Raw genomic sequence first — 24,224 nt, 5'->3', positions numbered from 1 at the left:
ATGGGTTTTTAAACGACATATTGAGCTTCCCAGAAAGTTCTCTTTTCACCCTTACTTTACGTTGTTAAACGCCAGAGGTCCATTAGTAGCGCAACCTCCCACTTTCAGGCTAATTAAAGTGCTGGAAGCTTGGAAGTTTAATTCCCTGGAGTCGGAGCTCGGTGTGAGAAAGGCAATTTGTCTGTCCAGGACAAAGATTAGGGAGCAGCCAGCGAGCATATCCAATAAATGAACATCACATGCCGCACTATGGACACACACACACACACACACACCAATTATGGCGCTGCGATAGAACTGCTGAGTGACGTGTAACCGAGAAGACTATTTTTAAGAGCACTGCTTAAACGTTAAGGTGAATAAACCGCTCCCTCTTTCTATTCAGAGTTGAGCAAAGGGGGCTGCAAAAAAGTAAGGTTTTTAACAGGATTGGGGATTTTTTTTTGTGGGGGCAACATGGTTCACAGGGGACATTTAGTGAGAAAGGTGTCCCCGCTGTTGCAAATTAACAGGGCTTTCCAATCAGGCACACTATATTAAAGGGAAGGATGCAGTGCAGGAGCGGGAGGGAAGTGCTCTCCGGCTCAGAGTGGGTGCTCTCAAAAGGATGCACATGTAATGTCATGCACCCGGTGTGTGCATTGCGCTAGACATCACTCGCATTCCAGCTGCAAATTGCAATGGCAACATGGATATTTATTTTATGAGGTTACAAAGTTCTTTGTGGGGTTCTTGCTTCATTTGTGAGATAAAAACCTTCTGGGGAGAAAGAACCCTGTAGGAATGCTCCCATCTCGTTATACCACAGAAGACCAGCTGCCAAGTGTGGCTGTGAAATGCTAAAAATGCAGGTTGGGCTTGAATGGGTGGGGGCTCAGTAGAGTCACACAGAAGTTTAAATCGCTAAAAAAAACATTTTCAGGCAGGCATGGTAGCATCTAAAGGAACCCCCAATAACCTGGGCTCTGCCAAACAAATCCAAGGTTAACTGGCATTCCTATGCCCGCATATAGCAACCTTCATGAGAACTGTTCACGGCCTGTGTGGGAGCGCACAGCCTAGATCCGGCACCCTCTCCTAGATCAGCATGGCAAACCTGACGAAAGATGCCCAGCATCTGCTGAACCGTGACAAAACCTGGGAGGCGACTCCCGGCAGAACGTGGAGTTCATTTAAAGATCCAGCACAGGGAAGTTGAACCTTTTTTAAAGGGGGTAGGTGTTGCATTCATGGTGAGCAACAGAGGGGTCTTAGATCGGAGGTATGTGCATTATGTGCAGAGCCGGCGTTGGGGGGTAGTGGGGCGAGCCGGGCGACTGCCCAGGGCGCGATAAGCCCCCACCACGCCAGCTCGGCAGAAGGCGTGGCAGGCGCCTATTCATTTCATTACCTCCTCGCCAGAGCGAGGAGGTTTAAAAAAAAAGTGGCACCTCCTGGCCCCGCCCCCTTCCGCCCCACCCCCTGTTAACCAGGGCGCACAATGGGCGAGGGGGGGGGGGCGGCACCAATTCGCCCAGGGCGCTGCTGCCCTCAATTCCGGCCCTGATTATGTGCAGTGCTGATCTCCATGCTCAGCAAATGACTATCACGTGATCTGATTTGTTCGCGATCCTCACAAGTAGTGTTAGGAAAGACAGCCCGATTTCTCAGAAGAGAAATGGCCCAATTCTGGCAAAAACTGCCTGCACAGGAGCAGAATTGGGCATTATCGGCCGTTTTGCCCGCAAAACTTTTTGGTGGTTTTGCTTCAAGCGCCCAAATGTTTAGCTAATGCCCAAAAATGTGCAGACCCTTAAATGGTCAACAATGCTCTCAAAACCTGATCATGAAGTTAGAAAGACTTTCAAAATGGTTATCGGTGGCTTCCCATAGGCGAGTACGTTTGTTCCACAGCTGTGTTGCCTGAACAGTAAAACTACCTTCTTCACTGCTGTGGATTGCCTGAAAATGTTCCCTTGCAGTGATAGCCGAGTGTACGAGTTGGCGCATAGTCAACCAATTTGTCTGAGTTAATTTGGCCCAATTGCAGAAAAACTCTGAATAATGCACAAGGCCTTACAGACCATTCTGTTTCGGATAGGTAACCAGTGTAAGGAAGGTATCCTACCATTACCCTGCAGCGCATTACTGCAAATTCGGTTTTATCTATTAAAATCAAACTGAATTGCACCTCGCTACAATATAGATTGGGGGATGGGGGGCATAATGTGCTGAGATGTGATGGGTGGAGGCTGCAGGGGTTGGGGGGTTATTTTAATGCGATGAAACGTGCAATCACATTTGCACTCATGGTTTCGATGTAATAACATAGACCCATTCCGAAGCCTCTGTAGGTTCGACAGCAGGTATTTGGGGAGGCCTAAACATTCTCTATTGGTCAAGTCCAGGTGAGGCAGGACCAACCCTTGCGCAGCGTGAATCCTGTGCATCATTGGTGGTCAAAACGGGGCAATTCTGGTCAACAGCCGAAGATGGAACAAGCCGGTTTTTAAAACCGCATTAACTTGAAACTCCAATAGTAGCCAGAGTCCAGCAAGATGCCCAGATTTCTGCATTGCAAGACTGGGTCAAGGCGTAGGACCTACTTGACAGAGACTGATAATTTGCCGAATCTGTTGACAAGGCACCCACTACCATGATCATTTTTTTCCAGTGACCCACTTCCGTCATGCACGGATGGATAACACTTGCTTGGATTTGGGTTGATTGTGTTGAATGCTGCTCGTCAAGTTGCATGGATGGAAAGGCCCATACCTTGGGACACTTGGGTGGATAAACACATAACATTACCATATTTTGAATACAACTAACCTTTCTCCTCGTTGGCAACAATGAGCTGCAAGTTAGCAGCAGCATCCTTAGTTGAGGACTCTATTAAAATGATACAGATAGTCAACAACCCTTTAATAGATGGCATAACAGTTTCAATTGATCACCACTATTCCAGTCAAAATGGACACAGTTTCAGTCAGTTATTTTCCAGGTCACAATACGGTCAGTAAATAAGAAATAACAGCCCTACTGCCTTTGAAGAGACGGCTACACTGCACCCTCGACCCTATGTGTGGCCTGAATGCCTCATGCTGAAGCTTCAGGGACAGGCGGCTACGCTGCACCCTCGACCCTATGTGTAGCCTGAATGCGTCATGCCCGAAGCTTCAGGGACAGACATCTACACTGCACCCCCGACCCCATGTGTGGCCTGAATGCCTCATGCCCGAAGCTTCAGGGACAGATGGCTACACTGCACCCTCGACCCTATGTGTAGCCTGAATGCCTCATGCCCGGAGCTTCAGAGACAGGCGGCTACACTGCACCCTCGACCCTATATGTGGCCTGAATGCCTCATGCTGAAGCTTCAGGGACAGGTGGCTACACTGCACCCTCGACCCCATGTGTGGCCTGAATGCCTCATGCCCGAAGCTTCAGTGACAGATATTGCAAGATTAATGCTGCACTGAAAGAGCATCATCAGTGAGGCGGAAAGACAGCGTCGGAACCAGGAAGCAGAGGAGAACCTAATGCAGACAGTGTGGCCGTAATGTATACATAGGTACCGCATAATCAGGAAGCCTAGCTTTTCAGCCTAATGTTCTCAAGTCGGGTGAACGGAGGCATTATTGAAATCCAATCTATCCAGCTCGTGCGGCGCACTCATGCCAAACCTTTCAGTTGCCATCTCGCGCACAATGCCATTTTACTTCTCCATAAAACTCCTGCGGGTCCATTATAAACATAGTTCCTGCCCATCATAACCACATAAGAATTGATTAGATGGAATACATATGGTTTAGAGATCAATAGGCTCCTGGCCAAAATGAACACAAACGTCATAAATGGAGTGGACTATTTAATCCAAGTGACCACTGGCTGCCCTAATGGAGACCTGGTGCAAAAGTATAACTGCAATGCCCCGATGGCACAACCTTCATTCAGAAGAACAGAATGGGCATTCGTTAGCTAGCCAGGTAGGCTGGTCTTTGTCTGCACTATACTGACATCTATCAATCTACCATGTTTTGGTGTTAATTCTCAGAGGTGTGGTCGTTCGGTCATGTGTGGGCTGTCCTGTGCAAAACTTGGTCCAGGAAACGGCAAAAGAAAGGCCTTGAGATAAGCAACCCCAGAACAAAAATTCTACTATAAAAAGGTTTGCAAGGTGTCAGGTGAGCTGAAACACAACAGGCCACCTTTATCGAGAACCAAGACTGGGCAGAGTTGGAATTCCAAACGCTTATGAGATGGTTTAATATAAATACTTTTGTACAGAAACAATCGTGCACAAGTAATATTTCAAGGCAAAAAATACTAAATCCGGAATCTACAATACTGGACAAAAAGTCGCATTTCTCACTACATTTGGTGGAAAGGGGTAGTCGATTGACTACTGTCGAATTAGTTCAGCTAAGGTAGAACCACCCATTCCCAAGGTACACCGCCATGCGAGTGCGCCTTCAAGAACGCCTCTACCATCTCATTTAGGCTTCATTAGCATACAAGCCACACAGTTTAGCGATCATACAACATCAGCTCCAAACATAGATGGGCTAATGTGTCTGCAAACGTTAACAAGCATTGGCAATGCCAATGTTTTGGGCCTTTGTGGTTATTTGAATGTTACATGTATAGCTACCAGGGTGCAAGAAGGAGGGTGCAAAGTTTTCAATGAGAATGTCATAAGGGGTGCAGGTGTGCCAGAGATGAGCAGGAAAAATAAGAGCAGTAGCCAATATGAAATAACTAGCTGGGAAATGGAATGCCAGGCGGTGGACGTGCTTCTTACAAAGCTGCCGATTGTAGCAAATATTGTTAGGGACCTTCTCAAGTGCTGTACATAGCACACATTTATTTATCTGCATTTTACATTCACGTGCAATTATTATCCCAACTGTAGTCGATACTCATTTATCGACCTTGTAAAATTGAAAGACTCAGTTGTCTTTGCCAGGATCTGAACCGGAGACCTCCTGACCCCTCACACATTGCTGCAGCAAGAGCTCAACCCACTAAGCTAGCTCACCTCCAGAACAAAAACCCAGCTGTTCCCAAACCCCAGCACATAGCCTGCAGGCATCGACACTGGTCAGGGCTTCCAAACACAAAGATGCAGCAAGCGCTCAACCCACTGAGCTATCTTACCACTTGCAGGCAGCACAGCTCCAGTAAGCATGCATGCTGAATGCCTGTACTGCGCAACGTATGTCCTATCTGCGACTTTAGAGTGGTGTTACATAAGCTACAGAAAAGTAAGCAACCTTGCAGTCTTGGTCACTGAAGGCGAGAGGTGTAGGGGGTAAGCAGCGCTTAACCCTGCGACCCTGAACTTTCTGTATGCGACTGAATGACCCATATGCTGCAAGCACGTGTCGACCTTACAATCATTTAGAGTTTTCAGGCAAACACAAACAGTAGAAAGCGTAGGAGCTCAAAACAAACTACTAATATGCCCCTACAAGTACAAGGGGAATGGAGGTCGTATAGAGACATGGATGGGAACTAAAAATGGTGCTACTCTTTCTTATTTTCCTTCTCGAAATTGTATTGCACCCAACCCACTTCACCAGGAGCTGAAAATACCCCTCAAATGCACCTAGACTCCATGCATTGGTACTGTGCAATGTCAGCGGATTTACTTACAGCCATCTGGGGCTAAGCGTTTTAAAATCACGGAGAGACATCGTTGCCTTGTGTTGTGTGGAAGGACAGTGGGGTAGAAGGGGGGGGGCATTGACGGGTTCCTGGATTGTCTGCGTCAGAGCCTGTGATAACGCAAAGGGAAATAACTGCTTTTTGAGGTGGGGAGGCCTTGAATAAATGCACTGTCTGTATTGTGTAAGAACAGAGGGCTGCTGTGTCGGGGGCAGCAGCGACCCTGAACAGAGATGCCCCTGCCACAGAAGCAGCAGCGCATGCTGACGGTGTGAGCAGCTCCGTGTGCACAATGTAGGTACCTGGGGCCATTATTGTGGCAGTGAATGGGAGCACTGCATGCAACACACGGTGGGCAGAAGCTTCGGCATGAAGGTCCTTGCAGGACATGGATAACAGTGGAGGGGGTGGGGGGGGGGTGGTTTCGGGTCGTGGCATGCCCTGTAGAATGCAATGTGAAGGGCAGCACTATGAGGGCGGTTCAACAGCACTGACGGCAGAGCTGCCAAGCCACTGCATGCAGTGTATGGAGGAAGGTCCAGAAAGCACAGGCAAACGAGGAGCCGGGGATACTGCGGGAGCTCCACCAACACTGGCAGGTTTACTGTATGGCGTATAGACCGAGCTGCTGATCTTTGGCTCACCTCAGGCTAGGCTTAAACTTGAAGCCAGATAATCTTACTATTCAAGACTGCAATATCCATGCATCTGAGACGCTGAACACATAAGGCACCCATCTCAAGTCCTCACTCAGTTCTGAAGCTCATGCCAATCGGGTGAGAAAAAACTGCACCCATTAACTTCAAGCGCTGAAAATATTCGTCCTTTTCTCCAAGCCTAATTGTACATGAATAGTATGGGCCATAATATCACGGATTGATACTGTAATGCCTTACTGATAGGTGCTAATAAGAAATGTCTGCAGAAACTGCAAATCACAGAATAATGCTGTTCGCATCATTAAAACTAAATTCTCAACAGGAGCACATATTCAGCAATCGACAAGACTTACACTGGCTCACGGGAACCTGCACTTCAAGTCAGCTGGGATTATTCACAGATGACTACATGGGACGGTGCCAGTTTACCTCAGAAACATGGGAACCACATACGAACCAAAATGTACTCTTCGCTGATCTACAATATCTCTGATCACCAACCCTAGCTTTAAACGGGCTAAAAGATTGGGGAAATCTTTCCCTGTCCTCTCAGTCAAACTTTGGAACTCCCTTCCCGAGGCCCTGAGACAGGAACAAAATCACAAGATTCCGAGGACAGCTAAAAACCTCTCCTTAAGCAATGTCTCCCCTGATGGAAATCATAACTTAACCTTGTTGCTTTCTGTCCCGTCTTCTATATATATATATATATATATATATATATATATATATATATATGTAAAATAAGGGTAAAAGTCAAAACCGAACAGGTTCACAGCACTGACAAGTGTGGTTGGGTGACTGCATGCAATGTAGGTTGGAACGTTCAGAGTGGTCAGGTCATACTGCAAGTTGTGTTGGTATGGTCACACTTTGTATTGGAAGGGGCACTGCTGACAGAAGAGTCAGGTGGGGGCTTTAGAGCAGCACTAGTAGCAATGTTAGGTGCAAGATATTCTGCTGGGCAGCACCGAGTGTGTGTGGGGGCAATTTAGAAAGACCACTGCATGCAGAGCATGTGTAACTCCACACCCTCCAAGGAAATAGTAACCCAACTCAAAGAGATAGCTAGCAGAGTCACTGCACATTGTGTGTGGTTAATGTCTGGGGCAGCACTTAGTGGAGAAAAGGAAGCAAGGTACTGCAGTGGAGTGAGCAATGTGGAATGGGCCGAAAAAGTAGCAATGAGAGCAGAAGGCGGAGGGTCCTAGGTCACTGAATGCAGTTAAGGTAATGTAGGACTGGCAGTAGAGAGTTTAGGAGGGACATCGCATGCGCTGTATGGCGTAGGGTGGAGTGCATAGTCTGCATTAGCCCCACCGCCTTTAGGGTAGCAGTGCCAGCGGATGTGGCATCACTGTGCAGGTGTATAATGGATGGCCACTGGCAGCACAAGACTAGCATGGTCTGGGATAAGCAGGTTAACCTAGAGCTGACATTACAGGGTGTGAGGTTGTGCAGTTTGTGGTATTTTACCCCAACCCAGACCCACAGTTAGAGGGCTAGGAGTCATGCAGTGAGGAGCAAGTTCCCCCATCCCAGACAGAAATTGGTGTAGGGTCAGTGCAAGGTGGAAGCTTTGTTAATGGCAGCAGTGACCGTAGAGCCAGCACAATGGGAGTGACAGGTCCACGTTCCTCTCCAGGCAGTGGCACAGTACCTGTGAGAGGACATATTCCTGGCTTTCACCCTCGTCCTCCAGCGCTCCCACCCGTGGCTCTGCAGACTTGTGCATCCTCTGTGGGACCGGCATCCGTCCTGGGGGGTGGCAGGGTCACGGCGCTCGCATCTGCAGGGCTGGGTGATGGCCCAGGTGAGGTGATTTCCTGACCCAAAACAGCAGAGCATCCAGTGCAAAAAAAGCCATTGCACAGTCCATGCGCACCAGAGAGGGCAGAAGGCGGTGGTCTACTGTGCAGGAACATGAGAATTTCAGGTGTCCAGGGACACGAGCATGCAGTAAACCTGCAGGGACCTGTACGCTGAGGAATCTCCATGGCTGCGTCCATTTCCTGAGCAGCCTGTAGTCAGCAGGCCACGCTCTGCAATCCAGCGTGAATACCGCTGGACGGTGGTTTCTCTCCTCCATATGAAGCATGTTGCCAGCTGCAATCCCCTGCGTACACCCCTACTGTTCCTAGGCACTCCATACTGGATGCAGATCACGGCGTGTGTAGCAGCTCATGGATCCTTGCTGTGGCATCGGCTGTCTCAACTTCCATCAGCCTGCTCCTCCACTGTGTGGCCGAAAACACGGTCCAGGCAAAGGAGACCAAACAGAGATCACTCTGTGGTGAACTTTAAACACAGCCCGACAGTTGTTTATCTGACAAAAAGCATTGGTGCATAAAAATGAAACAGGCATCTAGTTAGGTGTAGTCATTTTGCTCCTACTTTGGTAGTGGCACCAGCTCCACAACAACAGCAGCAGGTCAGCAGACGCGAGCGAGAGGGTAAAGGCCCAGCTGGTGCTTCGGCCATTTCATCCCCGAGCATCAGCAAGTTGTCATGCCAAAGCTATACTCTGCCATTTTTATTTTTATAGTTCCAATGTTATTAGTGATACTGATGGCTTATGCCACCAAGCGCCAAAACCAAAAAGGGAGGAGGGGTGCCCATTTGTGCGAGAGGCTGTGAACCACAGTACACACGGCACTGAAGCATGCATTGCATGGGAAGTGGGGGATTCTAAGAATGATGCCTTAGCGTAATCAGGGCTCAGAATTTGCACTAGTCTTAGCCATTGGCTAGTTATAATCGACTCTTGGCTAGTAAGATCATGGTGTGCTCTGTCTATGTGTAGAATATATCTCGCTAGTTGCTTGCAACTTGAAATCAAGCAGATTCTAGCTGGGATGGGTAGCCAAAGTAATTCACATGATGTCAAAATGCATACAGGCAAGCCATGATGGACTGCTTTGGGGGGGGGGGGGGACTAGATGAGCAGCCGGGAAGAGGGAGTTACCCCCCCCCCATCAATATGCATGATTACTGTAGCATGCACCACTGTTCAGGTCCAGGTGCAGGAGGATGGGCTTAATCTTCCAGAGAAGAGCTCTGATAGCAAGCTGTTTAAGGATTGTTCCTGATGTATTAGAAAGGATAGATTGCCATCCCCAATCAAGCCTAGTGATTTTGCTGGGTCACGGAGAGCTGAACCGGTTCACGCGCATACAGAGGTGTGCAACCATTTGATCATTTGCAACAATACACCACTCTGACCTGTGATGTCACTTTTGTCTTGGGGGAGGGCATTTGTATGATGCAATTGAAGGAAGAAGCATTCTTTAAGGTGTGCACCAAAGCAAGGAACGTCCATTCAGCAATTTCTGAAGGAATATCATGATAAAGGGGTGACAACTTGTGGAACATGAGAAAGGTAGGGCTTGTGTCATGCTGTGAAAAGCGTTTTAATGACATGGAGTACTTTCCAAGGAGAGAAAGCAGCCCCTCAGGGGGTTTACGTGGTATCTGTAGCCATTATAGGATTATGGCCTGAAGTGGCATTTCACAGTACCGTGGTAAAAAGTGAAAATATCAGGCAAAGACGACACCATAACATTATCAGCATTTCAGCTTTTAGCCTATTCAAAACATTGTCTTACATCTCTATCCTTCAAATAAATCCCAAGTGAATGCATTCATACCGATTACCATATCCAATTCGGCTCCTTAAGATAAACCCACCCTTTGACTGTAAACTCATGGCTGTCCTGATCAGAGCCTGCAAGGGCACGCCTGCAGCGCTGCCACAGCAAACGTTGAAAAAGCACACAAAATCAGAAAAAGACGAGCCTAACTTAACATTCGACCAGAGTGAAATTGAAGAGAAAAAAAATATATAAATATCGAGCCACACCAACCAGTCCCGCAGGATCTCCACTGAGAGCAACCACCACTCTGCGGGCTTATTATGCCACAAGACAAGACCCGAAATCCTATCAACTTGGTCCTCCTCGTGTATGGAACACAAGGTCAGCTAAAGGGAACAGAGTGAAAAGGTTTAGCATTGTGGACCCAAACGTATTGAACAATCGCCAGTCCAGATTTTTTCTTGAACAAAGAGTACGTTTCTTAAGAAAATCTTGTCAAAAAGGGCCTTCCAATCTTCACATACCAACCACATTATTCCAGGCGTTATTTTTTGCAGGCGAACAAGCTTTGTTGGTATAAGATCCACAACCATCTGGGACTGCAGTTGGAAATTACATCCGTCCCCGCTCATGGGTGCTTAGAAAATACTGCCATTTTCTTTTGCTATTTTGTAAATGCATGTGGACATTTTTTTTAAATGCTAGAATGGAAATGCGCATCAAGTGAAACGACTTCCGTGGAGAGGGACAGGCTATTTTTTATTGCTTTGATAAAACTGGGCCGTTTAATCAGGTTATGGCCTTGGCAGTTTGAGCAAAACGAGAAAAATTGTATAATAATGTTCTTGTTAAAAACGCGTTGTCACGGAAGGCCCTACCTGCTGGAAATGTAGGTAAGGGAAATGAAGAGACCCAAACTACCAAAAACAATACACTACTCTTTAGCGGAAAACTACCAAGTGCATATTAAGTTGCCCTATTTAGACATTGGCACCGAGTCCAGTACGTTCAAATGTTCAGCCTTTGTTACACCACAAAGGAGAAGGATTGGAAAGCTTTTCCCACTGGTGAATTCTTTTTGCAAATGAATGTTATTTTTGAGGGGGGGGGGTCTATTCTGCAGGCATTATTGAAGTCCCCACTGTAAATCCATACAGAATTACAACTGAAGTGTGGACTTTCTGTTGCAATGCAATAACTCAGTGCTGTGCGATTGCCTGGGTTAATGATGAAAAAGTCAAATATGCTAGAAGACCTGATGGAAAAATCCATCGCCAATCTGAAATTAAAATTCGGCTGTGGTCAATAAGATTTAATATCCATGCAAGTGGCGCCGTAAAGAGTAAATGAATCAATGTCATCAATACATAATCAGTATGAAATATGATGCGAATAAAATTACATGCAAGAGTCCAACATTCACTCTTTTTTGGAGCACGGTGGAGTGAGCAGGCTTTTCAGAGGAGGTTGACAGTCATTACAAATTAGGCAGAAAAGATATCAAAATTCACTCCCGGGCAATGCTGCGAATTAAGCAGAATAGAAACGGATGGAATCCCAGTAGGCTGAAGAGCAGGTTCCCTTCAAACCTTGCAACAGAAAACCCTTTCTTATATCACACACACACACACACACACACACACACACACGCTCTCCAAATGTTTTGGACTACATCGTCCATAGCCAGCAAAATCCAAGGTGAGGGAAAATGTAGCCACAGGTTTCAGACCCCAACCCATATTCGAATACCTTAATTCAGCACAGATTATCCATCAGGGGAACCTTGATCAAGGTAGCAAAATATTGCTTTTTAACTCTGAAGTTTAAATGGCTATTGCAGGTTAATCCCGTCAAGGCTGATAACTGTCCAACGCAAGGGTTTCTACCACAGACAAACAATTGCATTCAATTCTTTTCCGGTTTACTCAAAAGAGCGTGTCCACGTAGGGCAAGAGAATACAAGTACACTAATAAACAAATGTAAGCCAGATCTTTTTAAAGGAAAGGACCCCTTAATTGGTATAGGAGTCAGACCAAAATAAATGCTGAGACAAGAATTCAGGATCACCCAATTTGGGAGCGGCCCAGGAATCGTTGCATAACAATCAGCAGCAAGATAGAGACAAACAAGACGTCGGAAGGTGTACCCCAACCTAGAAGGGAATAGCTTCTAGCAAGGCATACACCCAGAAATCTCCAAGTGTTGTCCCGACCCCCAACCCGCTTCCTCGTGTGCAGTTATACAGTGTACGGTGCACAGCAGGGCCATATTAGCAGTTAAGGACACAAACACAGAGAAATGTATTGCAGTGAACCAAAGATCTGCATGGTGGAAAACACAAGCGACGGGCCAAGACGCTCAGAGTGAACCATTCTGAATGGGATAACGGACTTTAAAAAGGTCCTGCCCGTGAGCAATCGGCCCCTGAAGCTTGCGCCTCATAGACCTTTCCAATGCTCGACAAGGCGAGCCTGTACAATAAGCCGATGTCCAGGACTTGCAACAGTTTATGGCCATTAGGAATCAAAACCATGCTCTTTTGTGACATTTACTTCTATTAATGTCAATTCTCTACTGTATTAGTCTTGATAAATGAACTTGCTTGGTTCCTTGATCTTGCCCCAAACTCTCAGACCAGTGTACAACTTCTATAAAAAAATAAATTAAAAAATTTAAAATAAATAAATAAATAAATAAATAAATCGACAAACAGACTTTCTCATCCTCAGTCATCTTTAAAAACAGCTTGAACAGCGCCCTCTGCCTAACTGGGAGGAACCCTTTCTATGGGCAGATGTGCTATTCTGTCAGTAACCTACTGTTCAGAACAAGGCCACATGAAGGAGACACCATTCTCTGCCGCTTCCTATTTTAAAGCGACACTTAAATTCTCGGCCAAAAATTCTGAAACAGCTCTTCTCTACCACTGCAGGTCACTTCAGACGATGCATAGTTAGGATTCCTTGTATAGTGCAATGTTATATTAGGACACTCTTGAAAAGGTCATAATGTTAAAATGGCATGGTAATTATAACAGAGGGCAAGGACATGGAATTAAGAATTTAAATGATCCTATCAATCCGAAAATACACATGTGCAGGTGTCAATTTGAAAGCGTTCGGTTGAATTGCAGGCGTTTCTCATCTGGAAATACAGTTGCCCGTCCGTGAATGCAGCTGGCACTACTTGGGATATGCATTTGTTTCTGTGGCGTAGATGGTTGGATGGGCAAGGAAAGGGGGGTGCTTTAGATCCCCAAATGATGCCCCTTGAGTGTATGGTTTGGTGAAAGTGGTCAACCTACTACTGCCAATGCTGTGGCAAACTGTGGCTGTCCGAGACGGCATTTGTTATTTGCATTTCTAATATTGTATCATCCACATGCCAGACCTCACAAAAGCGAAGAGAAATGGACGATATTATAACAAAATACAAAAAGTATTTACATACCATTTGACTATTACTAATTACATCCCAAATCAGCATTACTCAAAGTTACCAATCTCTAAAGGAGAATTGGACTTGCCCCCTCCACCACCCACCCCCATGAGACGGACTGCTTTCTTGGCACGTTTCCTTGCTGCTGAACGCCTTACGTGTTCAATACATTGGCCATCATAAAACTGGCAACATGGCCAGCGATAACACACACTGTCTTAATGAAACCCCACTTCATCACTTTGATGATAGGTGTGATGGTTATAGGGCCAAACAGGTGCTTCTTGTTGGCACCCTTGTCCCCCACTTTGCACTGCCTTGTTGCAGCACCTGAGTGGTTCATCAGGTGCACAAGAGCACAGAGGGATCCCAGTAGTAATTTGGGGATTGAAATTGAATCTTCATGGCCCACCAATTGTTTTGATAAACTCGTTCATCTTCAAGTTATAAAAGCTCCAGGGTCTTCTGGAATGTACGGTTGATGGTAGGAAGAGAATGAACCTTTGGCAAAATATTCACATAGACCAATTGGTGGGAGGGATGGGGAAAACACTTTGCCAGGAAGCCAATAATACACATTTGTAAAGGGCGCAAACAATGGAAAACCACCACAATACACCATTTTAGTAATCGTGAATAGGATAAAACCTCACCTTCTGGTCTGGCAGCAGAGGACTGCTCTGGAGTGAATTCAAGTGCCCGTTGAGGAGTGCTGTGGGTCGGTCGTGTTCACAAAATAAACTGCCATTGATGTAGTGAAACTTGTCTCCGGGAACCAGACGATTCCGGCACGTTGAGCACGTAAAACACTAAAAAGCAAAAACACCCTAATTGAAACCAGCACAAACAAGTGCACCCTCAATGTACACGTCTAAAGATACGCAAATGTGTGAAGGAGTGGATGACCCTCATTCCGCAGAGATGGCAGGAAAACTTAGCTCTCCGAGGCGGCTTCACAAAATTTGGCAAAAAGCCAGAAGAGGCCCCTAACCAACTATGGAGAATACATGTTAAAACCATTTTTACACGTGCAATTTCTTCCATCATTAAGACATGATTTTTCCTGTTTTTAAAAATTAAAATAACACAACTATATTCTGGGAGGTGTGGTCATCATGGTCTTTAAAATTATGCTACCTGAATATTTGGAGAGAGAAAAAAAAAACTCACTATGTGAAATATGGTGTCCCCAGGACTAGGACGTGTGTGCTCATACTATCCAAGCTAGAACAAGCCTGTGACTAAATGAGAGTTACATTGTTTGGAGCAGTGTTAGTGTATCAAATGGTTTTAATGAATTCAGAGTTCAGCCAGGGCGATTTTCCTTTGTTTGCATAAATGTTTTGTATAACGTCAGAAGAAAAAGAATACAAATAAGTGTTGCAGCGCTCGACATGAGTCAACTCTGCAAAGTGCTCAGACTTCTAGGCAGGGGGAGTGAGGCATAACCAGTAACCCGGCTGCAATGGCCTAAACTGCACTGCTTTGTCCCTTAGGCCTCGTGTGTTCACTCCTCACCAAACAATACAGGCTGCAGTGGGTTCACATAGACAATTCTGCTAATCTGAAGGGTGAGCACAACTTCAGTACAAATATTCATCGAGAAACTAGAAATACAGGTTTTATTTGTCAATCCATGGTACACAATTGACAATAGTTGGGCCGGCGGCCTATGTTGGAATTTGTACCAGTGACAATTGTATTGAGCAAACGTCGCTGCATTTGATGCATCACGTACTCACAAAATTCCCACAAGAACTGTTTCTGGGTGTTAGCTCACCAAAAACAGTACAATCTAATCCGTTTTTTATTTTATTAAGAAGACCTACTGTGAATGAGTAGAAGACAGACTTCCATACAAGAGGTTTCATTGAGAGATTGTTTGGCACAACTGCTGTTCTTGACTGATGGTCAATGGGTTCATCCCCCACTACAGCCAAGAGATCCCTAAGGGGGACAGGAAGGGCACGGCGGAAGGCTGCCATGCTGCCTGTATGCCGTTCCCATCATCTATACTGAAAGCAGCCTTAAAGAGTCTAAAAACATATTGATAAATGTAGTGAAAAGTGCAGTAGTAAAGAATCACTTCACGTGAACTCTACCCTCAAGGCCAATCCCTTCTTTACAGAGGACTGTGTGGTGAGTAAAGGCTGTAGCTACCTTGTACATAGCTCAGTTGCTTGCCTGATGGGTTTTGGCCCGGAAGGATAGCTCAAGAGCTATGTGCTCGTCTTCGAAGCAAGACTACTTTGAGCAACATGGGTTAGGCTCCCGGTTCCCCCAGAGGCATGAAGTGAAATATTAAAAAAAGCCCAATTTGTTAAAGACATGTGCACTACAGAAATCCCTATACAGTTGCTAAAAGCAATGCCAATGTAAACAAGCATTGGCAATGCCAACAGTTTGGACTTGTGTGAAGGCATGGGAAAGGCACTTGGAAAGCACTGCCGTAGGGGTATTTAACAGGCCATTTTTGGTAACGGGTACAAAATGGTGAGAGGACCGGGACATCCAAGCGCAGTGTCTGTCGAATGCAGAATACATCTACACAAGCAAAAACTATTGGCTTTGCCAAAGTTTTTTTTTTTTTAACAGAACTTCAGTGAAGGACAGTCTAGGGCTTATAAATCGAGAGGCTGGAGGCTGAGGTTGACATTTTTATTACACCAGTAGCGTGTTTACTGCCCCAATTAAGTCATTAACTCTTGGAAGATAGCTTAAAAAAAAATAAACACCGGCATACCACTGGAGTGCAACGTTTGATGGCAAGACTTGCGTGAAGCAAGCTCAAAGAGTTCCCATGAGGAGGTGTTTTGGGTGTGTGTGCGTGGGGGTTTTGGGGGGGGGGGTTGAATTGGGTGGGAATGGCCAGAGGCATTAGCAAGGCCATGAGCAGTCAATGAGTGGGCAAATAACACCTACAAGCTCTGTGGTCATACACATATGCAGTTTCTCCCTGCATGCACTCTGGTCCAGTAGTTTTGTCTTATACGTGGTGCTTGCGCCACCCAAAAGCATGCATCAGTCGGCAACAGGCATACACCCAGTAAAGGTGGGTCACAATGACGGACGCAGGGTCAACTACATACAAGCGCAACGCAGACACGTCAAATCGTGCCACGCCCTGGACGTGTGTGAAGCATACCTTGAGGTGATACACGTTGCCCTGTGCCCTCATGACCAGCTCACTTGCTGGGATGGACTGTCCGCAGGCGCTGCAGGCACCACTGTTTCCAAATAACCTGAAACCAAAAGTGAAGCTCGTTATTTACATGGCAAGAGGGGGTGCTCAGAAATGTGCCCGCTTCCTGAAGGGCAGGCTTTTGGGGACAAACGCCCACTCGCAGTTAATCCATGTCTTAGCAGGTGGGGCACAATTTATGCAGCACCAAAAAAACAAAAAAAGGCAGCACCACCACAACAGGTGCTAGAAGCTCGTTTGCATGCGCATGGCGGCGGCACAGGACGCAATCAGCACTCTAACTTACAACTGCAGCAAAGCACAAAAGCCATTCCACACAAGCACACACGCTTATCAGATTTCTGGGTTCCTCGTAAAACAGATACAATTCATGGCCGGGGTTTAAATGCATTGTGTCCTTGAAATTATATGAATAAGTCCTTTTTGTGTGCTTTAATCATATCTGGAGATATGAGTCATCGGAAGGGTTAAGGGGATTTGATTGTATATCTAAGAAGACATCAGGCTCGCTGCACGGAAGCCCCAGCAAAGCTCCATCAGCGCCGAGTTTCCATTAGAATCTCTCGGCTCTCCAGGTTGATATATAATGTGGATGGGTTAACCTTTTCAATCATGGTGTCAACACTCCAGATTTGCTTCTGCTCATCTCTTTCATCCTAACCTTCTCCCGCTCCCTGGCTCCCCCTTTTGATAATGAAATGCTTGCTCCAACTTCCCTCTATCAGCTCCGGAGTCCACAATTTAGATTACTCCCATCTCGGCTAGCAACAAACTGAATGAAATTTCGATTTGAGCAGAAAGTAATTTGCCGGGATCTGGAGCCATTTGTCATCATATCTCTCTGGGTGTTTGCAGTATCGCTGCCGTTTTCCTATGCAATCAAATGAGACCACAACATCTGCCATGAGCCGTGCAGGGGCGGGAGGGATGTACACGAAATGCCATAAGAGCGTGTAAATGCCCGCCGCACTTTTTTTTTCTTTTTTTAATTAATATTGAATTTTCATTTGGACAGAACTGGCTGGGCCCCAGAGAACTCAATTCGCCGGCATCCTTCTTTTCTACCCAGCCATGTGAAATGAGCAGTCGCAAAGCAGGACGTCTGCCATGGCATGGAGGGGAAGAGCGGCCCTGTGTGTGGTTCAGAATAAAGGAACAGGGGCGCCTGGAGGTCCGCCATGGCAGCCCCATTGCCATCCCATGAAGGCGGCTGCCTCTCAGGGGGGGGTAAGGCGATGTAATTTGGCAGGGTCGCGTGGAAATGAGGCAGCCTCCTGCCCCAGCCCTCCCTGAATGATGCAGGTCTGCAGGAAGAATTGGAGATTGTTGGCCCGTCTCGGGAGGATAGCTCAGCAGCAACGTGCTCGCCTTGCAAGCGAGACGACACAGAGCAACACAGGTTCGATCCACGGGCATCCGCGCTTAGAAACCTCTGGGTATTAAGCGCGTTATAAATAACCCATCATATCATCGCACAGAGGTCAAGAAGCCCCATTAAGGTTCGCCCCGTTTCTATCAGCCAGCAGTGTTTTTTCATATAGTGGAACACGTGACGCTTTCGCGTTGGGTAAAGACCGTGCTGGCTGGAGAGAGGACGTGGACCCCATGGCAGCTGTCACCCTCCCATCCAGGCAGAGGCACTGGGCGGCTCCAAGTCTCCCCACATGCCACCAGGCCCTCCGCCCGCCCCCGGCTGGGGCTGCACGGCTCCCGGCTTCACGGAGCAGGCTGGCCGTGTTCTCAGGAGCTACTAATTCGCTGTCGCCACTTTATTGAAAATAGCCTGTAAGTTGTTATTAAATGTATCGACTGCGCGACAGGGAGAGTGGTAAACCTGCCCCTTAAGATGGCTTTTAATGGGAAGCCCGAGAAACAAATTTTGCAGCAGCATCGATTCGGAGAGTTCAATCAAAACTCCATTTCAAAACTAATTAGTCTGCGATCAGGGATCGCACACGGACACGCTCCTGCAGAATGAGAGGGGGCGGGGCGGGGGCTAGCGCGGCAGGGCCCCCGCCCTACCCCGCCGCATGACGTGGCAGAGGACAGCTCGGCAGCACCCCTGTGTGCAGGGTGGGGGCAATCCCTATGTAGCATAGGGACCCCCCCCCCACACACACACAAACACAAACACACACACACTTCCCCGCAAGCGACTCGGAGCAACAGACTGCACTGCACGCCCCTCGCGAGACCGGGGTTATGGGCCCCAATGGACAACGCAGGGCCGCAAACGTTCACTGCACACTCCTGGTCTGTTCTCCCTTTGCTCCCAACACACGCGGTGGGCCCAGACAGTCGTGCCTGTGTACACGCCCGCCCACCACGCGCACAAGGAACGCCACCTCTGCTGCTAAAAAGGAGTGTCTGCCACACCATGCTTTCCGGATCCAGAACACGGGTGGATGGAAGTGCGCAGGACCCGCTCAGGTTGCACATCAAGCAAGTGCTCCCCACGCAGCCTCTGCCCTTACACCAGTGGGAATGCCCCCTCACCTCCAGGCTTGGACTGCCCTATAGGGCAATAGGCCCATGGCCGAACCAACAAAAAAAAAAGCTGGGGACAGTTTATTTGGTCAACGTGGGCCACTTTTTTTGGCCAATTTGGGCCATTTTGAAGAGTTAATTCACTCGCGGCTAGTAGTTTTGCCCAGTGTTACTGAATAACTATTTCTTAAAATGCTCAATTTTCATCACCCGTCATCAACCCCCCCCCCTTGTTTACTATTCAAACTGTGTCACAAAAGGAATGAACAGAGATTTGCAACTGCGGGCCAATTTTTCATTGGCCCGCGAGACAATTTTATGGCCCGGTCCGACCCTGCCACCCATCCTTTGGGTTGCTAGCTGAACTCTGACGCTCAAACTTCTCAAGAAGAGGCAATCTGGGTCGAAGACAGGCCGCAGGCCGGTTGGGCTGGGGCAGAGTCAGCGTAAAGGCAACCCACACAATGAAAAGCGCGACACCCGGAAGACACTGCCCTTACAGATGCACGGGCCAGCCTGGAAATAGCAAAACTCTACAGCAGGGGCGGCACACGCACAAGTAACAACCTCCCCACCTCCTTCCGCCCCCCAATATCCCGCGAAAAAGTTGTTTTCGCCGAGTTTCTGTGGACTTGTGCACGTAATTATTCGAGCAAGTATTGTTCTGGGCAGCGTTTAATTTAAAAAGCTCGCGGCTTCAGGTGCTCAATTAGGGAGCGCGCGGGCTCTGGCCGGACTTTAATGGGCTCCCTCTCTTTAACTGGGAGGAGGGGGGGGGGCAAGGTCAGGCTAATTAAAGCCAGGGGACTCTTAATTGTGATGACAGAATAGGCTTGGGTTTCCTCTCTGGGTCCTCGGCCCAGGGAGGTCGTTAATATTTCAGCATCTGGGCCGAGTAATCAATCACACCCACCAGGAGCCCCCTTCGGCAGTGCTGGGGGGGGGCGTGTGCCTGGTCGGCTGTCACTCAGCGGCCCTGCCACCGTGGGCTGCAGAATGGCCAGCGCCACCCCAAAACGGCACCATCCATCAGGACGACAAGACGGATTTAGATCACCAGGGTCAATTACTTGGTATTTTGAGAATGCATTATGGGAGCTGTAGTACTTGGCGTTTACTCGCCGTCCACAAAGCCAGCCAGAATTGTTCAGAGGACAACTGTGTAAGCGGCTCGTCTCTGAAAACCGTGCACAGGAAGGGTGTCTCCGGGATGAGACACGATGCGCTTTGGCAATGGGGGGGGGGTCGCCGTGCAGACCCACAGCTGATCCGTTAATATTTAGTTTCTTCCACCGGGCCTCGGTTTAATGCAATTTCTGCACCAACACCATTAAGCGTGGCAGAGACTCACACCACGGCTATAACGCCCGGAGCCAAGCCCATAACGAGGATCTCGCAACAACAGCAGCAGCAGCAGCTCCAGCCTTCAAAGCACCAAGGGCCTTGGCGAGGCGGGGCGCGTAATGGGTTAGGCAAGCGCTGCTGCAATGGGGGGGGGGGGGCACAGCCAAATTATGTTCGGTTAATTCAGAGTAACAGATCTGCCCCCCAGTGTATTGGGAGGCCTCAAATTAATTCTGTTACAAATCAAGATAAACGTTCCCCTTAAATTGCATGCGATTTAATTAATTTTCGCGATCCCGGGCTCCATTCCCCTCCTAGCAAATAGTTCGCATGCTCCTATGCTGTCAATGTGCTTGAGTGGGCAGACATCAAAGGGATATTAAAGAACCGGCTATTAGATTTACCTAGCAAAGGCCTATTGGAAAAAGGCCATTTAATTACCTAGTTTGTTCTATTAGAAGGACAACTCTTCCCCCTCCCCCCCCCCCAAAACCTCCTCTCCCAGAACCTGGCAGCTGGCTGTTGATTACCAGGGAAATGAAGTGTCTGCCCCGAGTCTCCTGTTTGCGTGTGAGCAGTGTTATTAAAAAAAGGCAACTGGAAACACAGATTAGGAAGGGGGGGGCTTAAAGAACTACACAGCTGCCAAGGGTCTCATGCCAGGAGGGTCAGCTTTATTCAGTCCAGACATTTTAGCCAAAAAGCACTTTTTACTGGAGTTCGAATACCCAAATCAGAACTACAAGTACAAGCATGCAAAATAAAGGCAGTAGAAATACAGGAAATGGCCACAGGAGCCAACTGGCAAAGATACAACTTCAAGCAGCCACCGAAAAAGGCAACACAAATCTCGAATTGCATCATGACAGGCCCGTTTTTGTGTGTGTTCATAACTCTTCGTACTGTTGCTCTTACCCCAAGAATTGCACCCCCTTCCCCCATATGGAAGACAACTGGACAATCTAAGCCACATTCCATTGCACACATTAAGGTTTTGTGATGGGAGAGAGTAGGCAAGTAGGGCGACCATCAATCAGACTGCATAACATGGTACGGGTTAACAGAGTATTTTGGGGGTAATGACGACTGGACATTGTATCCAGTAGTCACTCCTGGTGGTAGTACCTGCTCACCCATGCAACCCGGGCTTTCCTATGTCTTCCGGTGCATCTACCGCCACCCCTGTGCAGCTCGCGTCAATGACTGTCGAGCCGTCAGGTTGACTGGACGTGGTATCCAGCCAGTGGTCACTCCTGGTGGTAGTACCTGCTCACCCATGAAACCCGGGCTTTCCTATGTCTTCCGGTGCATCTACCGCCACCCCTGTGCAGCTCGCGTCAATGACTGTCGAGCTGTCAGGTTGACTGGACGTGGTATCCAGCCAGTGGTCACTCCTGGTGGTAGTACCTGCTCACCCATGAAACCCGGGCTCTCCTATGTCTTCCGGTGCATCTACCTCCACCCCTGTGCAGCTCGCGTCAATGACTGTCGAGCTGTCAGGTTGACTGGACGTGGTATCCAGCCAGTGGTCACTCCTGGTGGTAGTACCTGCTCACCCATGAAACCCGGGCTTTCCTATGTCTTCCGGTGCATCTACCTCCACCCCTGTGCAGCTCGCGTCAATAATGACTGTCAAGCTGTCAGGTTGACTGGACGTGGTATCCAGCCAGTGGTCACTCCTGGTGGTAGTACCTGCTCACCCATGAAACCCGGGCTTTCCTATGTCTTCCGGTGCATCTACCTCCACCCCTGTGCAGCTCGCGTCAATGACTGTCGAGCTGTCAGGTTGACTGGACGTGGTATCCAGCCAGTGGTCACTCCTGGTGGTAGTACCTGCTCACCCATGAAACCCGGGCTTTCCTATGTCTTCCGGTGCATCTACCGCCACCCCTGTGCAGCTCGCGTCAATGACTGTCGAGCTGTCAGGTTGACTGGACGTGGTATCCAGCCAGTGGTCACTCCTGGTGGTAGTACCTGCTCACCCATGAAACCCGGGCTCTCCTATGTCTTCCGGTGCATCTACCTCCACCCCTGTGCAGCTCGCGTCAATAATGACTGTCGAGCTGTCAGGTTGTGGGTGTGACATCTATGACAGCAACTCCAAGCCGCTGCTCACTCACTTAAGTCGAGCGCTTTTAGGCCCATCATTTGTAACTTGCAACAGAATGACAGCGCACAATGCAAGGCGTTGTGTATTAGAATCCTGAAAGGGGCCTCCTCAGAACGACCCCACCTTTCCCCACCAGAACTCTCCTTTCCTTTTACAAATCATTCCAAGCAAATGGCGATGCACATAGATAGGGCTTCGTCCCTGATCCTGCCACTTTCTGGGCGCTGTAAAAAAAAAATCGAGGTCTTCATTTGGACCCACTCGTGCTACCAGTTTCTAGAGCGAAGCCATTGTTGCACGTTTTTAAGTCGCCACATTCTCTATGAATAGACGCTGCCAAGCACCGGAGTAACTTTGCTGAAAATGTTGGGGGGCGTGGAGGGTGCATGACATCTGAAGAAAAGGCGCCCAATGGAGACATAATGGTGTGCCATGAAAGTTGGGGGGGATAAACACCCCTGACCCCCCCTAAAATTACACCCATGCCCAAAGACTGATAAAGTACGACTTTCTGATGTGGAACCGGTTATAAGGGTGGGGTGGGGCGCAGGTTACATCAGAGCCTTCCTGCCCAGCACCAGGATCGCTGCATCCTTGACCTTCTCCCATAGGCCGTCCTCCTGCCTAGATTGGGGCAATTGGATAGGCAGGTTTAGGTGTTATTTCAGGTAAAGGTCTGGACTCTGGAGCATTCTGCGCTTATTAGTTTCAATGTTTTGCCATGGAAATTTTCCAGAAACGTTAACGAGTTTCATAAAACTGAAATAACCTCCTCAACCAAAATGTTACCTTAAAATAGGATTCGATCACGTGCTTAAGTAGAATTTCAATGATTGAAGACTACAATTCCCAGAATGCATTAGGTAGAAAGGCGCTTTAAAACAGCGCCTCTCCGAGGTGTGGACGTCGACACTAGTGCATTAACAAGTGTTGTAGGATTAAGGGCCACAATCTCCTTTTGGAGCATCGGACAGAGCTGTTGACACTGCACCCATCCGACCCCTTTCAGAAAGAGCTCTTGGTGTCGTCGCTGGTGAAAGGCGGGCCAGAAGCCGCCTCGCCCTACGCACATTCGCCAGGTACCGAGACAGGCCAGGCCCCAGAAGGACACCCTAGGCGCAGACAGCCTACACCGCTAAACTCCATCAGCAGCGCCGCCGCTCTGGCCCTTTAAGACGTGCAAGCCTTGGCCCCGGTTAATAATCCCCTCTCTTACAGGCCAATTTTGTTAATTAAATGTTTTGTTTGCGGTTCAGCGCTCATTCATTTCGGACACGTCATTCGGCGCAGATCTAAGCCAGGGCCCCGATCTCATTAGATAAAACCTATCAGGACGAAAAGAAAATGGAGGCTCGCTAATTAAAGCTTTTAATTGTGTAAACTCACTGTCAGGCGGGTTTATCTTGAATCTGGGGTTGGGCGCTGCACGTCAGGCTCCCCACAAGAGCACTTTCATTAATGGAAGCGATGGATAACCCACCCCTCCTCCCCCCTCCCCGCCCCCAACCCCCGCTAGTGCACGGAACGAGAAGCTCTGCGCCAGGTTAGGGCCCAGCACTGCTTCATAGCCTGTGTGAAAAGCTTCCCTCCATTCGTCTCCCTCGAGTCCTAGTGAATGCTCGTGCACTTGGGAAAGGCCTGGGTGCTGCATTCACAAGGCAGCAATTCCTCGATGATCTGGGTTGCTTGCTTTGGCCATTCTAAAACGATGCAAGTCTGGGAATGCATCACACAACATTGG

The 24,224-nt window shown here is 48.1% G+C and overlaps 1 protein-coding gene across 3 annotated transcripts in view; it reads right to left on the bottom strand.

Moving 5' to 3' along the window:
- LMO4 (LIM domain only 4) overlaps positions 1–24,224 on the bottom strand; it is a 43,113-nt gene that overhangs the window by 10,688 nt on the left and 8,201 nt on the right. For all 3 annotated transcript variants that reach the window (XM_069641737.1, XM_069641739.1, XM_069641738.1), the window contains exons 3-4: positions 16,486–16,582; positions 13,994–14,149 (exon numbers count right to left, since the gene is read on the bottom strand). In XM_069641737.1, the coding sequence (XP_069497838.1) occupies positions 13,994–14,149; positions 16,486–16,582 (253 nt within the window). The remainder of the gene's footprint in view (positions 1–13,993; positions 14,150–16,485; positions 16,583–24,224) is intronic.

Source organism: Ambystoma mexicanum, chromosome 1q, assembly GCF_040938575.1.
Source record: "Ambystoma mexicanum isolate Mex_15411 chromosome 1q, UKY_AmexF1_1, whole genome shotgun sequence".
In the NCBI taxonomy this organism is placed as follows: domain Eukaryota; kingdom Metazoa; phylum Chordata; class Amphibia; order Caudata; family Ambystomatidae; genus Ambystoma; species Ambystoma mexicanum.
Note: the sequence above shows the minus strand (reverse complement) of the source record. Positions and strands in the feature narration are given on the sequence as shown.